The 17251-nt window shown below is 43.2% G+C and overlaps 1 protein-coding gene across 1 annotated transcript; it reads left to right on the forward strand.

Annotated features, from left to right (window-relative positions):
* The first annotated feature begins 618 nt into the window (after positions 1-618).
* LOC118494661 (protein NLRC3-like) lies at positions 619-9307 on the forward strand. The gene is made up of 4 exons (XM_035999096.1): positions 619-655; positions 789-2556; positions 3253-3353; positions 8733-9307. Exons 1-4 carry the CDS (start codon positions 619-621, stop codon positions 9305-9307), a joined length of 2481 nt encoding a protein of 826 aa, XP_035854989.1.
* The last annotated feature ends 7944 nt before the right edge of the window (positions 9308-17251 follow it).

Consider the following 17251-nt stretch of genomic DNA (forward strand, 5'->3'; position numbering starts at 1 on the left):
TTCAGGAGTCCTTTAGGCCAACCTTGTTGTAGCTCTTGTTTACTTCTTAGTTCTTTCTGTTGATTCACAGTGGGGTCAGCAGCACCACCAACACTTTAATGTCTAATTCAATGTTGTAATCAACACTTTAAGTCACAGGACCTTTACCTTGTGTGTGTCTCTGCGTGGACAGACATGATGTGAGCTAATTCTTCCTGATTCCTCCACAGAGAGGACCAGGAGAGCTCAGAGGTTCCCAGTGGTCAGTCTGCCCAGCAGCATCAAACACACCTGGACTCTATATTTATGGTCTGTACATGTACATCAACTACTTTTACATCTATTCTGTTCACAATCATCTCCATGCTGCACTTTTCAGACCAGTGGATTGTCAGGCTGTCCAACATGGATCTGATGTTTGCTTCCATGATTTCAGTTTGATTGTGTCATTCGCATAATCTTCTGTTCCAGCTGCTGGAGGAAAACATCGTCACTTTTGTGATGAACGAGCTGAAGAAGATCGAGAAGGTTCTGAGTCCAGATTACCCAGAATGCTCAGAGAGTAAGAGGGAGAGTGAGGATGAAGAGCAGAGGAGCAGAGACGCATTTCTGAAGATCACACTGGACTTCCTGAGGAGAATGAAGCAGGATGAGCTGGCTGACCGTCTGCAGAGCAGTAAGAGGATTTCTCTAAAGATTTAACTTGCTGGACTAATGGGACGTTAACTAATGTCTCCAGAGAAGGGCCACAGTATGTTCCTGTTTCTTTTAAATCACTTGCTGATTTTCTTTGTTGTGTGTTCATTTAGGAAGTCGTTCTGGAGTTTGTAAGCGTAAACTTAAATCTAACCAGCAGAAGAAGTTCCAGTGTGTGTTTGAGGGGATTGCTAAAGCAGGAAACCAAACCCTTCTGAATCAGATGTTCACAGAGATCTACATCACAAAGGGAGGGACTGCAGAGGTCAATGATGAACATGAGGTCAGACAGATTGAAACAGCATCCAGGAAACCAGGCAGACCAGAAACAACAATCAGACAAGAAGACATCTTTAGAGCCCCACCTGGAAGAGATGAACCAATCAGAACAGTGATGACAACGGGAGTGGCTGGCATCGGGAAAACAGTCTTAACACAGAAGTTCACTCTGGACTGGGCTGAAGACAAAGCCAACCAGGACATCCAGTTCACATTTCCATTCACCTTCAGAGAGCTGAATGTGCTGAAAGAGAAAAAGTACAGCTTGGTGGAACTTGTTGATTACTTCTTTAGTGAAACCAAAGAAGCAGGAATCTGCAGGTTTGAAGAGTTCCCGGTTGTGTTCATCTTTGATGGTCTGGATGAGTGTCGACTTCCTCTGGACTTCATCAACACTAAAATCCTGACTGATGTCACAGAGTCCACCTCAGTGGGTGTGCTGCTGACAAACCTTATCAGGGGCAATCTCCTTCCCTCCGCTCGCCTCTGGATAACCACACGACCTGCAGCAGCCAATCAGATCCCTCCTGGGTGTGTTGACATGGTGACAGAGATCAGAGGGTTCACTAACCCACAGAAGGAGGAGTACTTCAGGAAGAGATTCAGAGATGAGGAGCAGGCCAGCAAAATCATCTCCCACATCAAGACATCACGAAGCCTCCACATCATGTGCCACATCCCAGTCTTCTGCTGGATCACTGCTACAGTTCTGGAGGACGTGTTGAAGTCCAGAGAGGGAGGAGAGCTGCCCAAGACCCTGACTGAGATGTATATCCACTTCCTTGTGGTTCAGTCCAAAGTGAAGAACATCAAGTATGATGGAGGAGCTGAGATGGATCCACACTGGAGTCCAGAGAGCAGGAAGATGATTGAGTCTCTGGGAAAACTGGCTTTTGAGCAGCTGCAGAAAGGCAACCTGATCTTCTATGAATCAGACCTGACAGAGTGTGGCATCGATATCAGAGCAGCCTCGGTGTGCTCAGGAGTGTTCACACAGATCTTTAAAGAGGAGAGAGGACTGTACCAGGACAAGGTGTTCAGCTTCATCCATCTGAGTGTTCAGGAGTTTCTGGCTGCTCTTCATGTCCATCTGACATTCACCAACTCTGGAGTCAACCTGCTGTCAGGAGAACAAACATCATCAACACAGTTCTACCAGAGTGCTGTGGACAAGGCCTTACAGAGTCCAAATGGACACCTGGACTTGTTTCTCCGCTTCCTCCTGGGTCTTTCACTGCAGACCAATCAGAATCTCCTACGAGGTCTGCTGACACGGACAGGAAGTAGCTCAGAGACCAATCAGGAAACAGTGGAGTATATCAAGAAGAAGATCAGTGAGAATCTGTCTGCAGAGAGAAGCATCAACCTGTTCCACTGTCTGAATGAACTGAATGATCGTTCTCTAGTGAAGGAGATCCAACAGGCCATGAGATCAGGAAGTCTCTCCACAGATAGACTGTCTCCTGCTCAGTGGTCAGCTCTGGTCTTCATCTTACTGTCATCAGAAGAAGATCTGGACGTGTTTGACCTGAAGAAATATGGTGCTTCAGAGGAGGCTCTTCTGAGGCTGCTGCCAGTGGTCAAAGACTCCAAAAAAGCTCTGTTAGTGGGAATTATTCATCAATAAATACTCTGATATCTTTAAACAGGAGAGAAAAATAAATAACTTGTTTCCTTCCTGTTGTCTCTCCAGACTGAGTGGCTGTAACCTGTCAGAGAGAAGCTGTGAAGCTCTGTCCTCAGTTCTCAGCTCCCAGTCCTCTAGTCTGAGAGAGCTGGATCTGAGTAACAACAACCTGCATGATTCAGGAGGGAAGCTGATCTCTGTTGGACTGAAGAGTCCACACTGCACACTGGAGACTCTCAGGTCAGATCAAGAACAATAATCTTTCAAAACACAGTATTGAAAAACATTAAAAAATGTGAATGTTTCCAAAGAATTTTATTCTGATTTAGAATCACTTCATAAACAATGAAATATGAACTGTGGCTGAGATCCAGAAATAATTTATATTTTAATATCATGTGACTTTGATTACTGGACGTTTGTTTATTCCTGATTATACAACAAGTAGATCCGACCAGACAACCTGATTGGTCAACTAGATATTTAGAACATAGTCAAATCAGCATGACTGCACACCCAGAGCCATTTGAGAACACCTGGTGCATCACATACTATATTTCTCCGCCATTTCCATGGCAACATTGTAACTTCCAGGGCTGAGTAAAAAAAACAGTAATATTTTTCAACAGGAGTTAAATATAAATACTTTTTCCTTCCTTTCATCTCTCCAGACTGAGTGGCTGTAACCTGTCAGAGAGAAGCTGTGAAGCTCTGTCCTCAGTTCTCAGCTCCCAGTCCTCTAGTCTGAGAGAGCTGGACCTGAGTAACAACAACCTGCATGATTCAGGAGGGAAGCTGATCTCTGTTGGACTGAAGAGTCCACACTGCACACTGGAGACTCTCAGGTCAGATCAAAAACAATAATCTTTCAAAACACAGTATTGAAAAGCATTAAAAAATGTGAATGTTTCCAAAGAATTTTATTCTGATTTAGAATCACTTCATAAACAATGAAATATGAACTGTGGCTGAGATCCAGAAATAATTTATGTTTTAATATCATGTGACTTTGATTACTGGACGTTTGTTTATTCCTAATTAAAGTAGATCCAACCAGACAATCTGATTGGTCAACTAGCCATTTAGAACGCACTCAAATCAGCATGACAGCACACCCAGAGCCATTTGAGAACACCTGGTGCATCACATACTATATTTCTCCAGCATTTCCATGGCAACATTGTAACTTCCATGGCTGAATAAAAAAACTGTAATATTTTTCAACAGGAGTTAAATATAAATACTTTTTCCTTCCTTCCATCTCTCCAGACTGAGTGGCTGTAACCTGTCAGAGAGAAGCTGTGAAGCTCTGTCCTCAGTTCTCAGCTCCCAGTCCTCTAGTCTGAGAGAGCTGGACCTGAGTAACAACAACCTGCAGGATTCAGGAGGGAAGCTGATCTCTGTTGGACTGAAGAGTCCACACTGCATACTGGAGACTCTCAGGTCAGGATTTATTAACCCATTCAACTGAATAACTTTAGTTGATAAAAAGCTAACAAGTAGCTTTGTGTCTGTTGATTTGATGCATTTAATCAGTAGTTTTGAGCATCAGAATTACTTTCAATGAGGATTTTTAATCATTTGCTTTTGTTGTTGAATAATTCAATACCACAAATGATTTAAAGATGTATTCTAAATCTGGACCAAAATGTACGTGGACAACAAACAATCATAAAACAAACACATGGCTCCATGTGTTGACAGAGGGTTCCTATGTGTTGTTCTGTGTGTTTGTAGTCTGTTAGGCTGTCTGATCTCAGTGGAAGGCTGTTCTTCTCTGGTATCAGCTCTGAGCTCCAACCCCTCCCATCTGAGAGAGCTGGACCTGAGCTACAATCATCCAGGAGACTCAGGAGTGAAGCTACTGTCAGCAGGACTGAAGGATCCTCTCTGGAAACTGGACACTCTCAGGTACAAACACTGAACAAAAAGGAGATATTTGTGTAGGAGGTTTTAAAGGAGAACATCTCCAGGAACTAAAATGATAACTTCCTTTTGTTAATAATCAATGTACTTTCGACACATCTCTCTATGTTAAAGGAACTGTTCGTGGTTTTAAGAAATATCCTTTTTTTCCCCTCTTTCCTGAGATCAAATCAGTGTCATCTTGACAGAGAAAGGTCCAGGACAGGCTTAGCCTAGCTTAGCACAAAGTCATGTGCTTTCTACACTGTGAGAAGAGTGTGTGGATGAAGTATTAATCTACTCTTTCGGCAGACTAGTTAGCTAGAGGTTTAAAATGTCAGTTGCTGGTGCTGCATGGCTCATGTGATCGATCATAGACCTACACTGATGTCCGGACCGATTATTTCTCTAAGTTCCTCTTGTGCTGGGAGAGTACCGACTCTATATTTAAAAAGTCCCTCAAAACGCACTTTCCTAGTCGCTGCGGTGCAAACACAATATATGTGTGTGAGAGTGATGTAATGTTGATGTTTCTATACGTAGAAAGGTCCACTGTTGCACCAAATGCTTGCTGTTGGGGGAATTGTTGGGTCTCTGTAAATGATAGTGTGGCAGTGGCGCCGGCAGCCGTAATCTTGTTCGCACTCTTCGTACATTATTTTCTATGAGACACTCATCTAATGATAACAATGTAAATGCAATTCAATTCAATTTTATTTATAGTATCAAATCATAACAAGAGTTATCTCGAGACACTTTACAGATAGAGTAGGTCTAGACCAAACTCTGTAGTTTACGCAGCCCCAACTATTACAGTGGTTGCCTCAAGAGCAAGCATTAGCAGTAGCTATTGCGACAGTGGCGAGGAAAAACTCCCTTTTTTGTTAGGAAGAAACCTCGGACAGACCCAGACTCTTGGTAGGCGGTGTCTGACGGCACCAGTTGGGGGAGTGGTGAATGGTGGCAATAATAGTCATAATAAAGATAGTGAAACAGTGATCACAATGGTAGTCGTAGTAGTTCATGTCATAGTAGGGCACAGCAGGGCGTTACGGGGTGTAGTGTGGCACAGCAGCCTGGGTGGACGCGGCAGGACGCAGTCGCACACTGCGGGGAATCGCAGAGCGTTGCAGGGTGTAGCAAGTCCATAGCGTCAGCTGCACCCAGGACCCCGGTGTAGGTGCCACCCAATTCCAAGGCGATGTTCTGGGTGAAGAAGAAGCAAAGGGACTCCGGGGAGAAAACACCCCAGAGCTAGGTTAGTAACAGGCATTTCTGGGACTAAGATGCACACAAAAGGAGACAAGTGAAAAGAGAGAAGAGGGAGTAGCTCATTGTGTCCTTGGAAGGAGCTTCCCACAGCAGTCTAGAGTTATAATAGCATAACTAAGAGAGGCAGGCTAAAGAGAGGGGCCCTGGACCGGGCTCGTACTCTCCCCTGCCGGAACGGGCTTGTACTTCCTGCCTCCCTCTACTCTACTATGCTGCAACTAAGGGTGCTCCGATCAGGATTTTTGGGGCCGATCACCGATCACCGATTGCTGTGAGCCGTGTCGACCGATGACCGATCACCGATCACCGGGTCTATTTGAAACCTTCTATTTATCATGTCATATTTATCATATATTCATTTTAATATTCTTAACAACAATGCATAAGTATTAAAATTAACAGAAGATAATGTATTGTGAATTGTCAACGGTTTACTTTTATTGACAGGAAACATTCCACTTCCTCTGTTAGAAACACACCTTAAACAGCTTAGAGCTTAACATAGAGCTAGAGCCTTATTCAGAATAAATTACAAAAAAAACTGTCAGTGTGTTCTTCAGTGTGTCTTTAGTGTGTTCTGAGCAGGGTGGGGCCACTTAAATTTTTTACCAGCCACTTTTTCCAGAATTCTAATTCATAAAAGAGAGTGCACTATCAGATTTTGAATTGCTTTATTAAATTATGTTTTATTAATAATACATATTTTATTAATATAATGTATTTATTATGTGTCAGTAGCTTGTTGATCTTTACATTGTAAGTTAATATCCTATCCTGGCCTGGGACACACATTCATACGGTTTGATAAAGGACTTATTGGACTTTAACTTATCATTGATTTTACAATAACGAGTGTAGCTCATGGATGTATTAAGTGTAGCTGTCCTCAATTTAGGTCATCCTGTACGTCTCATCTCCGGTTTTTCCTGCATCCACCGCGTGTGTGTGTGTGTGTGTGTGTGTGTGTGTGTGTGTGTGTGTGTGTGTGTGTGTGTGTGTGTGTGTGTGTGTGTGTGTGTGTGTGTGTGTGTGTGTGTGTGTGTGTGTGTGTGTGTGTGTGTCGTCAGTCGCGGGGTAGAACTGAGCAGCAGAGAGCCAACAGATTTAAAACGGCAGCAGCTTTCAAGCGACTTAAACATCGTTACAGTCTACATTGACGTTAAAATGTAAACAGGTTGGCAGGACGGTCTGAAATGTTGTGCACGGTCTTTCGCTGTACGTTTTGTCAATGCGCCACTTGTTTGAAAAGTACCTTCTCTTTTTCTTTACTTCGCCCTCAACAGCTTGTACGTCCATAGCTACTGCTGACTCCGCGGCGGGCCTCTTAACACCGGGGATATGTCGCCACATTTTTTAACAGATAATTTTCCTTTCGTCTGTACCTCAGCTCAGCTAGCTAGCTAGCTAGCTAGCTAGTTACACGGCGGCGTCCCGGACTAGCGCTGAAAACTAGCTACTCGACTGGTCAAAGCCCTGGCTGTGAACGGTTTAATTTCCTGTAAGTTCTTCACAATTAAAGTCCTCCGTTATTTTCGTATTTGAATGTTTTTATTATGAAGCAGCAAAATCCGGAAATGTTAGGGATTCATTAGCAGTAACGTAACGTGATTCCTATAGGCATTGTGCATTGTTACTTAGCAACAGCATTCTTTGACAAAATCTGGTTGGTGTGTAACTTAGCTGCGTATAGAACATTTTCTCACGAGTAGTGCGTCATCTGATCGGCCTATCTGATCGGCCTTTATGGAGACCACCGATCAAACTATTTAAAGCCTTTATCGGCCGATAACGATCGGTTCCCGATCAATCGGAGCACCCTTAGCTGCAACTCCTCACTCCTTAACTATAAGCTTTATCAAAGATGATGGTTTTCAGTTTATTCTTAAATGTGGCGACGGTGTCAGCCCCCTGAACCCAAGTTGGGAGCTGGTTCCACAGGAGAGGAGCCTGGTAGCTATGCACACATAGTCTATTCTTCTCTCTGCTATGTTCAGTTATATTTTCCTCCTTATTTATCCATTATTTCACCCACAATGGTGAGTTTAGGTGTTAAAGATTTGAGCGGTGTCAGTGGCTGCTGTGCCTTTGTGTGTGCGTGGTGACGTGTGTGTTAAGCCCCCGCTGCTTGGCTGGAATTTGTGGGGATGCCTGCTGATCGCTGATTGTGTTATTTGTGTTTTTGATTGCTTTGTGGTCACCGTATGAGTAAATAATGACCTGTTGTTGTGGGTTTGTTTTGGTTTCTTTGGTAATTCCATTCATTTGACTATATGTGATGCAGCATCCTGTCATACTGCGTCAAAGTGATGCTTCAGTCAGCGTGTGTTCATGTCTCTGCAGTAGTGTATTAGGTGTCTCTAGGTGTTGAGCCTTGTGTTAAATCACGTTATTCCACACGGTAATGTACTAGTGTCATGGTGAGGTTATTCAAAGGTGATTTAACTGCTGTAGGATAGTACTGAAGGCCCAGGTGTAAAATACACGGCCCGCCACTGCCGTAGATAAACTGCTGGTTGCTATGGACGCTGCTATCTCTGAACCCACGGATCTAGCATGTTGTTTGTGTCATATGTGTTTACATGGACATGAATATTCCAGTTATGAGGATTATCCTGTTTTTGATCATATTCAGGATATGATGTTTAGGCTACATGGCACAGATAGATCAGGATATTCACATCTCCGTACATGCTCACCATCAGCTCTCTCTGTGTCTCTCTCTCTCTCTCTTTATATTTTTATTTAACCTCTATTTATACAGGTAATCTCATTGAGACACAGGGTCTCATCCTCAAGAGAGAACAATACACACCATCAGTTACACCAGACTGATTTCATGAAGTGACATATGTATGACATGCCAATTCATATGCCATTATTGGTGTGTTATCAAGACACATACTCACTTTTTAGCGTGTTTATCAACGCTGTTTGGCCTCCATTGACTTACATTACTTTGCGATTGCGTGTGAAGATCTGTTGGAGGTGTTTCAGGACAGCTTGAGCAGAGGACGTCTGCTGCTGAGCTGCAGAAGGGCAGTCATCACCCTGCTCCCGAAGAAAGGAGATCTGCAGGATTTAAAAAACTGGAGACCTGTTTCTCTGCTGTGTGGGGACTACAAGATCCTGTCCAAAGCTCTCGCTTCTCGGCTTCGGGAGGTGACGGGTGAAGTGGTTCATGTCGACCAGACTTTCTGTGTGCCCGGGAGGTTAATGAGTGATAATATCACTCTAGTTCGGCATGTTTTGGACGTCTCTAGCTCACTGGGTATGGATACTGGCCTTATTTCCATAGACCAGGAAAAGGCTGTTGACCGGGTTGAACATCAGTATTTGTGGCAGACGCTCAGTGCTTTTGGCTTCAGCCCAGGTTTCATAGCTCAGATTCAGGTCCTGGACCGAGACATTGTGAGTATATTGAAGGTTAATGGTGGTTTGGCTGCACCTTTTAATGTGCAGAGAGGGGTACGGCAGGGGAGCTCTCTGTCGGGGATGCTTTATTCCCTCGCTATTGAGCCTCTGCTCCATAAATTCAGGAAGGAACTTTAAGATGTGTATTTTCCTGGGTGTGCTTCAGCAGTTAAAATATCAGCTTATGCAGACGATGTCGTGGTTGTTTTAAAAAAACAAACAGATATTGACGCTTTTGGTAGAGAATGTAAGTATGTTTAATCATTGTTTGTAGTGTTTAAGTGTGGCACAGTAAAGAAGGCGTAAGTCTACATTTCCTGGATCTCTGTGTTTTTGGTTAGATAATCTCCTAACATTTTGTCTAATTTTTTTACATTCTTTGTCAAACCAATTATCATCTTTGGGATTCTTAGGTTTATTTTGGATAGTTTCAATTGTGATTTTTTTTGCAGTTTGCATGATGATGTGATTGACATGTCTGACTGCATTATTTATGCCTTCTTGACTGTGTACATATGTGGTGTCCAGAAAGGTATCTAGTAGTGTTTGAATTTGGGGTGAGCTGATTGCTTTCTGGAACTCTTCTGTGCTGTTTTCAGCCCATCTGTATGATTTCCTGATATTAAACAGCTTACTGGGCTGTGGGGGGGGGGGTGTTGTTGGTCACTGACCTTCTGAGAAACAGTAATTTGGCTGTGGTCAGACAGAGGGGTCAGTGGTTTAACTGTGAATGCACTGAGAGAGAAAGGGTCTATATCTGTTACCATGTAATCAACGGTGCTGTTGCCAAGAGGTGAGCAGAAAGTATTTCTACCTAAAGAGTCTCCTCGTAACCTACCGTTGACGATGTACAGACCCAGGCTTTGACAGAGATGCAGTAACTCTCTGCTGTTATTATTGGTCTGGACGTCAGAGTTGGAACGAGGAAGGTTAGTTCTGTTTTGTGGATAGTTGTGTCCAAATATATGAATGTTACCTAGCTCTGTGTTGTAGTCAGGGAGAGAGACAGGTACCTAGCTCTGTGTTGTAGTCAGGGAGAGAGACAGGTACCTAGCTCTGTGTTGTAGTCAGGGAGAGAGACAGGTACCTAGCTCTGTGCTGTAGTCAGGGAGAGAGACAGGTACCTAGCTCTGTGTTGTAGTCAGGGAGAGAGACAGGTACCTAGCTCTGTGTTGTAGTCAGGGAGAGAGACAGGTACCTAGCTCTGTGTTGTAGTCAGGGAGAGAGACAGGTACCTAGCTCTGTGCTGTAGTCAGGGAGAGAGACAGGTACCTAGCTCTGTGCTGTAGTCAGGGAGAGAGACAGGTACCTAGCTCTGTGTTGTAGTCAGGGAGAGAGACAGGTACCTAGCTCTGTGTTGTAGTCAGGGAGAGAGACAGGTACCTAGCTCTGTGTTGTAGTCAGGGAGAGAGACAGGTACCTAGCTCTGTGTTGTAGTCAGGGAGAGAGACAGGTACCTAGCTCTGTGTTGTAGTCAGGGAGAGAGACAGGTACCTAGCTCTGTGTTGTAGTCAGGGAGAGAGACAGGTACCTAGCTCTGTGCTGTAGTCAGGTAGAGAGCCAGTTCGTGCGTTCAGGTCTCCCCAGATTAGCACCCTTCCCTGGGCCTGGAAGCTGCAGATCTGCTCATGGAGAAGGGGGAAGATGTCTCCATCATAGTTTGGGGAGTCACTAGGGGGAATGTATACAGCACACAGGAAGATGTCTGTTGGAGGGTTAGTGATGTCTTGTTTTATTTTAAGCCAAATGTGTGAGCGTTCATATTTTATAGGGGTGATGTACTTTGATATTTCTTCTTTGTACCAGATAATAATCCCTCCTGAGTCCCTCCCTCTGTTAACAGCAGGGAGTTTGACTGATGACAGCATGATTTCTCTGTAGTTTGGGGGACAGTGAGGGACAGAGCCAGGTCTGCACCAGGTCTCTTGGAGGATGATGATGTCTGGGTCTTTGGTGTTGTCTTTGAATTCAGAGGTTTCACTTTTACATCCAAACAATGAAGAGTTAAGGCCCTGAATATTCCACATGGAGACAGGAAATGGCTTCATTGTTGGCAAATACAAATACAGTTTTAAAAAGAGAGAGACAGAGACATAGAGAGAGAGAGACATAGAGAGAGAGAGACATAGAGAGAGAGAGACATAGAGAGAGACAGAGAGAGAGACAGAGAGACAGAGAGACAGAGACATAGAGAGACAGAGAGAGAGAGAGAGATAACAATAATAACCTACAGTTATTACATTATTAAATGAGAGGTAGGGCTGTCCTACATTTGGCATGAGGACACATCCACGGGAGATTTCAGCATTTATCCGGTGGATGGTGTCAGGATGGAAGTCTCTTCGTGGGAGGATGGTGGAGATTATGATTTTTGATGAGGGGAAGGTCTGTGTAGCCCTCTGTGCTCCTCTCTTCACAGACTCTGCTGCCCTCTCCTGCTGTAGTCTCAGGTCATTACACTCAAAAAAATAATTCATTGGATGAACATGATTTTATCATGCCACCTATATTCCATCTAAACAAACCAAGTAGTTTATGCACCGATCCAATACGTAATTTAGCCAAGAAAGAAAATCTGCTTTAAAGTAGTTTTAATTTTCTTCTTCTGTTACACTCAACTAGATACAAAAGTTCTATGGCATTCATTGTTTGTGTATGATTACAAAAAGTTTATCCTGAGTCACATACAACAATGATAGCAATACTATCACATCCAGTACAGGGATAGTACAGCTGTTAAAACATAATAACATGTAACACACACTGGTATGGGATCGGTACTTGGTATTGGCCAATACACAAGTTTGGGTATCGGAATCGGCAACATCTCTAAACTTAACAGCTTCTTCTGGAAAAGTACAAACACATTTTTCGCATAAGTAGAAATATCTCAGACCCGTTAAAAGATTTTTTAACTTGTAAACTAAAAGTCCTTGTGAAAACTAGGAGGCAAAAAACAAAAAAAACAATCTGCATAGTAGACTTCTACTTTGAGCAAATTGACTCCATGAGCTTGTTTTTTAGGAATTGTCTGCCCATCCAGATTCATGAGAATCTTCTGCATCACTTCAAAAGTGCATTTCAGGTCTGCTGGGTAACTAGGGTTGGGTATCCTTTTAATTTCAACGATTCTCGATTCCGATTCTTTTAAGAGGCAGGGTCAAAAAAGTTTAGGATATTTTAAATGAGCTAGCTAACCAATGGTCTTTCTGAAGGAAATAGTCTGACCTTCTCCATCAATTTTAATTCTATGAACTTTTTATGAACTTTACTATGAATTTCTCACAGGGCTGTTTTCAACTACAATATAAATATCAAATCTATGAACTTGAATATAAATATTATAAATTATGAATATATTTTCACAGGGGTACACTTTCCTCAAGAGAGCTCTATTTTTGAAAACCTCATGAAAACACATTTACACATGAGTGTATGATGCTGCAGGTACTTAAACATGTTACCGTGCTCCCACTGATGGGCTAACCTGGTGCAGAATAGCAAATAAACAATAAGAAACAACTTGTAAAACCCAGTCCAGATTAGCAGCAGGTACAGTATAAAATCAGAAACAGTTCTTGTTTAGGAAAATGACCATATCTGCCTTCTCAGGCAGGATGGGTGAGCGTTCTGGACAGATAGTATCTCCTGCTGTGGAGAAAACACACAACACAGAGTCGTGGAGTCACCAGCCTGGCTAACGTTCGCAATCTCAGGTCGTAAATTGTCTATGAAAAAATACGTGGGCTAATTTGTTAGCTGCCTCAATGTTGGTGCAAGACATTATTTATTGTATATGTATTGTTTTACTTACCGGATTCGGACTGCAGTGCAGTCACTGCGGTGCCAGGCTGGGGTCGGAGCCAGAGCCAGAGGAAGAGGCAGCGGAGGACGGTCGGCCCAGCGCGTCAAAGACGGGGCACACATTTATTTCTACTCCATGAACTCGGAGGTGCTTTATCATGTTCGACGTGCACCCTCCTATGCACGAAACAATCTTGTCGCAAATGTTGCATTTTGCCGAGATTTCGTTCTGTTTAGAAAAGTGAAGCCACACTTTGGACCGCCGACGCACGCTATCCATGTTCGACTCGCTTGGTTATGCCAACACTTCCGGTGGACGCTTCTTCGTTGGACCGAAAGAACGAGATCCAGGGTACAAGCGGCCGAAATGGGTTTCCTCAGGAGGGTGGCTGGCGTCTCCCTTAGAGATAGGGTGAGAAGCTCAGTCATCTGTGAGGAGCTCGGAGTAGAGCCGCTGCTCCTTCGCGTCGAAAGGAGCCAGTTGAGGTGGTTCGGGCATCTGGTAAGGATGCCCCCTGGGCGCCTCCCTAGGGAGGTGTTCCAGGCACGTCCAGCTGGGAGGAGGCCTCGGGGAAGACCCAGGACTAGGTGGAGGGACGTCCAGCTGGGAGGAGGCCTCGGGGAAGACCCAGGACTAGGTGGAGGGACGTCCAGCTGGGAGGAGGCCTCGGGGAAGACCCAGGACTAGGTGGAGGGACGTCCAGCTGGGAGGAGGCCTCGGGGAAGACCCAGGACTAGGTGGAGGGACGTCCAGCTGGGAGGAGGCCTCGGGGAAGACCCAGGACTAGGTGGAGGGATTATATCTCCAACCTGGCCTGGGAACGCCTCGGGATCCCCCAGTCGGAGCTGGTTAATGTGGCTCAGGAAAGGGAAGTTTGGGGTTCCCTGTTGGAGCTGCTACCCCCGTGACCCGTTACCGGATAAGCGGAAGAAGATGGATGGCTTCTTCATTGGTGTTCAGCGGTTTCTTCTTCCGGTTGGCGGACTGTGAATCGAAACTAGGAATCGAAATTTAAACTTTTGAACGATTCCGGGAAAATCGCAAAGCTAGTCCCGGTTCCAATCAATACTCAATACTCAATACCCAAGCATATGGGTAACTCAGGTTCAGACAGGATATTAGTCCAGATAACAAAGCACAGGAGTCCCCAATGTTTCCTAGCTCACTGAGGACCTCCACACCTTCCATCAGGACACCGATGTCCTCTGGGTTATCTTCAGGCTCCGCACCCTCCTTCAGTAGGACATACACCCCCATCACAGTTTGCTCCATGGAAACATTGGCCTCGAGGTCTGTGTTCTGTGGGATGTAATAGGTAAAATGTTTTATGTGTGCTTGAAGCTATGACGTCATTTCAGCTCTACACATAGATTAAAATGGTCAGTCCAAACTTACATACTCCTTAAATACCTCAAATTTATCACCATGAATTTCTCCTCTGAATTTATCACACCAAGTAGGGATGTAACAATACACTCAACTCATGAATGGACGATTTAAAGTTCACAATACCTCACGATTTTTTTAATGGAATGAAATGACCTTTTATATAAATTGTGCAAAACAAGAGATGTGTCCTCTTTCCAAATGTGCAACTGAAATACTATTTTATCTTAAATAAAAAAAATTAAAATAAAGACTAAAGAAAGGCCTGTTTATTGCTAAGGCCATATGGTTACATTTAAATGATTTATTTAAAATTAACTTATAACAATTTTTAACCACTCATTTGCTTTTTAATGACAAAAAGAAGAAAGAGAAGGATATTTCATAATAATATTGAACGCAACACAAGCTTACGGAGCAGGACCCAAATGCTACACTAAGTCCCTTATCCAACTCTGGCTATGGTGTCTCAAAGCGCAGCAAGTCTCCTCTGTCTCTTTAGCAGCAGACTTTTATACGTCCCGGTGTTGGAATCCTTTCCAGTGAAATACAGCCACAGAAAAGACCATTTAGCTGTCAGCATTTAACCGTGTTTAAGCAAGCTAAGGTTACCTGCTGTATGTTAACTAATATTAAGGGCGGTTACACACTGGCTGCGTTGCGTGAGTGTGGCGTTTATGTTGCGTGTCAGCTGCATGGATTTTTCTATGTCTTTGCACACCAGAAACGTGTCTGACGCGGCACTGCTGCTGCTAACATGTTAAACATAAATATATACTGATCTGATTACAGCAAAGACAACGTCGGCAGTACTGACGGCAAAATAGGCTTCAGAATATTTCGTTCTGTATTGACAGGTGCAATATTAGAAAAACGATTTATTTTTAAATTACATTTATGTCTGCATTAATATCAAAACCTAGAGACTTTCAAACATCAACATGTCATTTATTAATATGTATTTGTGTCAAAATGACATATAAACATATTTTCCTATTCTATGTTGCCTGGAAACGCTTCCAACACACTTGTGTGTGGCGTGAAAAATAGGCATCGGTCCTATTTCTAGCATTCACGCATCTCAGGCGTGACTCGAGCCGTGCCTGAGAGTGCGTGTCACACAGGCAGTGTGTAAGCTCTAACCTGTTACCTGGGAGCCGAAATATAAAAACGGACACGCAACGCAGCTGACACGCTCGCACGACGCATCCTGTGTGTAACCGGCCTAAGAGTCCAGCCCTAGGCTGTTGCATCGCACACGCGATCGATCGATAGATCGATAGATAGATAGATAGATAGATAGATATCTTAACACATTTAAATTGATTTTTAAATGATTCATGATGCATCGTTACATCCCTACAAGCAAGTAAATATGTGCTCTTTCCAACTGGTTTACAGTTTCTTTCATCTCAATCAATCAAATCACTAATCCTCCAATGTTGATGTGTGTACATATGGCACCAGATAAACAATGTGATAAAAAAAAAATATTAACTTACCAATGTATTTCATGAGGTACAGACACGTCTCAGAGCATGGGGACAGAACTTGTTCTAAATTACTTGCCTGTAGAAATAAAAGGTGAAATAAAATAATTGAAATAAATACATTTCGGACGAATTTATGGTTACAAAAAGATAAACACTTAAATGTTGAAAACAAAAGCAATATTTATGTTTCAAATAGGCATTTCAGTATCAGTAGTTAGTCAGTAGTATAACAGACGTTACTCAACTTAATGCAGAGGAACATATTTTTGACTCCGGTAATCTTTGCTCTCAAAGTACAACACTCACTTAACATATAAAGAATAAAAACAGAAATGACGGTAAAAAAATACACTGTTAAGTGTACAGTATAACAATAAAATAGAATTTTCAATTTTACAAAAAATATTCAAAATAGAGGGAAGGAATAGTGTAATATCATTCAGTATAGTCTGAGATTTTAAGAAAAAAGCAATATTATATTAACCCAAATAGAGATAATGAAATCAATCATTTTAAGAATGGACAAATGAATTCCACGACTGACCAGTGGAAATGTAATACCAAGGAAACAATCATACTTATGATCTAATCTTAGGTTAGAGGCAGAAAAATCACATGTAATTAATTTTGAAGCTACAGATTTATATTGAACTTGCTTGGTTCCTGGACCTCTCCTCTTAGCTCCTGTATGGAGGCCTTCATCTCGTTCCTCACCTGGCTGAGCTGGTCTCTTAGCTGCTGTGTGGATTCAGTGGTCTGTTTGGAAATCAGTAGCTCCTTCAGTCACACCAGCTCTACTTCTTGCAGAGACAGACTCTCATCTGGGACACTCTGCTGTCCAGTTGGCTGATGTTCCCTGAACAGTCTCCTAAAGGCTGTTCCTCTTCCAGCTCTTCCCCTGGTAGCTGCTCTGTGAGACCCCAACATTGTTTCAGTTCCTAACTGCTGCTCTGCTGCTCCCTCTGCTGCTACTTAGCACGCTATGTTAAGTTAGCACAGGCTAGCCTTGGTTTCTTCAGGTACAAATTACAAATTAAACTATTGTGGATATGAAGGAAGCTTACCTTACTACTCTACTACAGCTTCTCTTGAATGGGATTTGGATTGGTTTGGAGCCTTTTGGTCCTTAGCTTAGTTAGCTGTCGTGTTAGCATAGTTAGCTGTCGTGTTAGCAGGGTTAGCTGTCGTGTTAGCCGGGTTAGCTGTCGATTTAGGAGAGTAAGCTGTTAGCAGGGTTAGCTGTTGTGTTAGCAGAGTTAGTTATTGTGTTATCAGAGTTAGCTGTTGTTAGCAGGGTTAGCTGTCGTGTTAGAGTTAGTTGTCATGTTAGCAGAGTTAGCTATCATGTTATCAGGGTTGGCTGTCGTGTTAGCAAGGTTAGCTGTCGTGTTAGCAGAG

The sequence above is a fragment of the Sander lucioperca genome, chromosome 3 (genome assembly GCF_008315115.2).
Source record: "Sander lucioperca isolate FBNREF2018 chromosome 3, SLUC_FBN_1.2, whole genome shotgun sequence".
Classification (NCBI taxonomy): Eukaryota; Metazoa; Chordata; class Actinopteri; order Perciformes; family Percidae; genus Sander; species Sander lucioperca.

What these genes read in the sequence shown, in the direction of transcription:
- LOC118494661 (XM_035999096.1), top strand. Translation starts at nt 619, where the DNA reads ATGAAGCAGGATGAGCTGGCTGACCGTCTGCAGAGCA. An exon ending in AAAGACTCCAAAAAAGCTCT is followed by an intron (nt 2,557 to 3,252) that starts GTTAGTGGGAAT and finishes TCATCTCTCCAG; the next exon opens with ACTGAGTGGCTGTAACCTGT. An exon ending in GCTGGACCTGAGTAACAACA is followed by an intron (nt 3,354 to 8,732) that starts ACCTGCATGATT and finishes TTGCGTGTGAAG; the next exon opens with ATCTGTTGGAGGTGTTTCAG.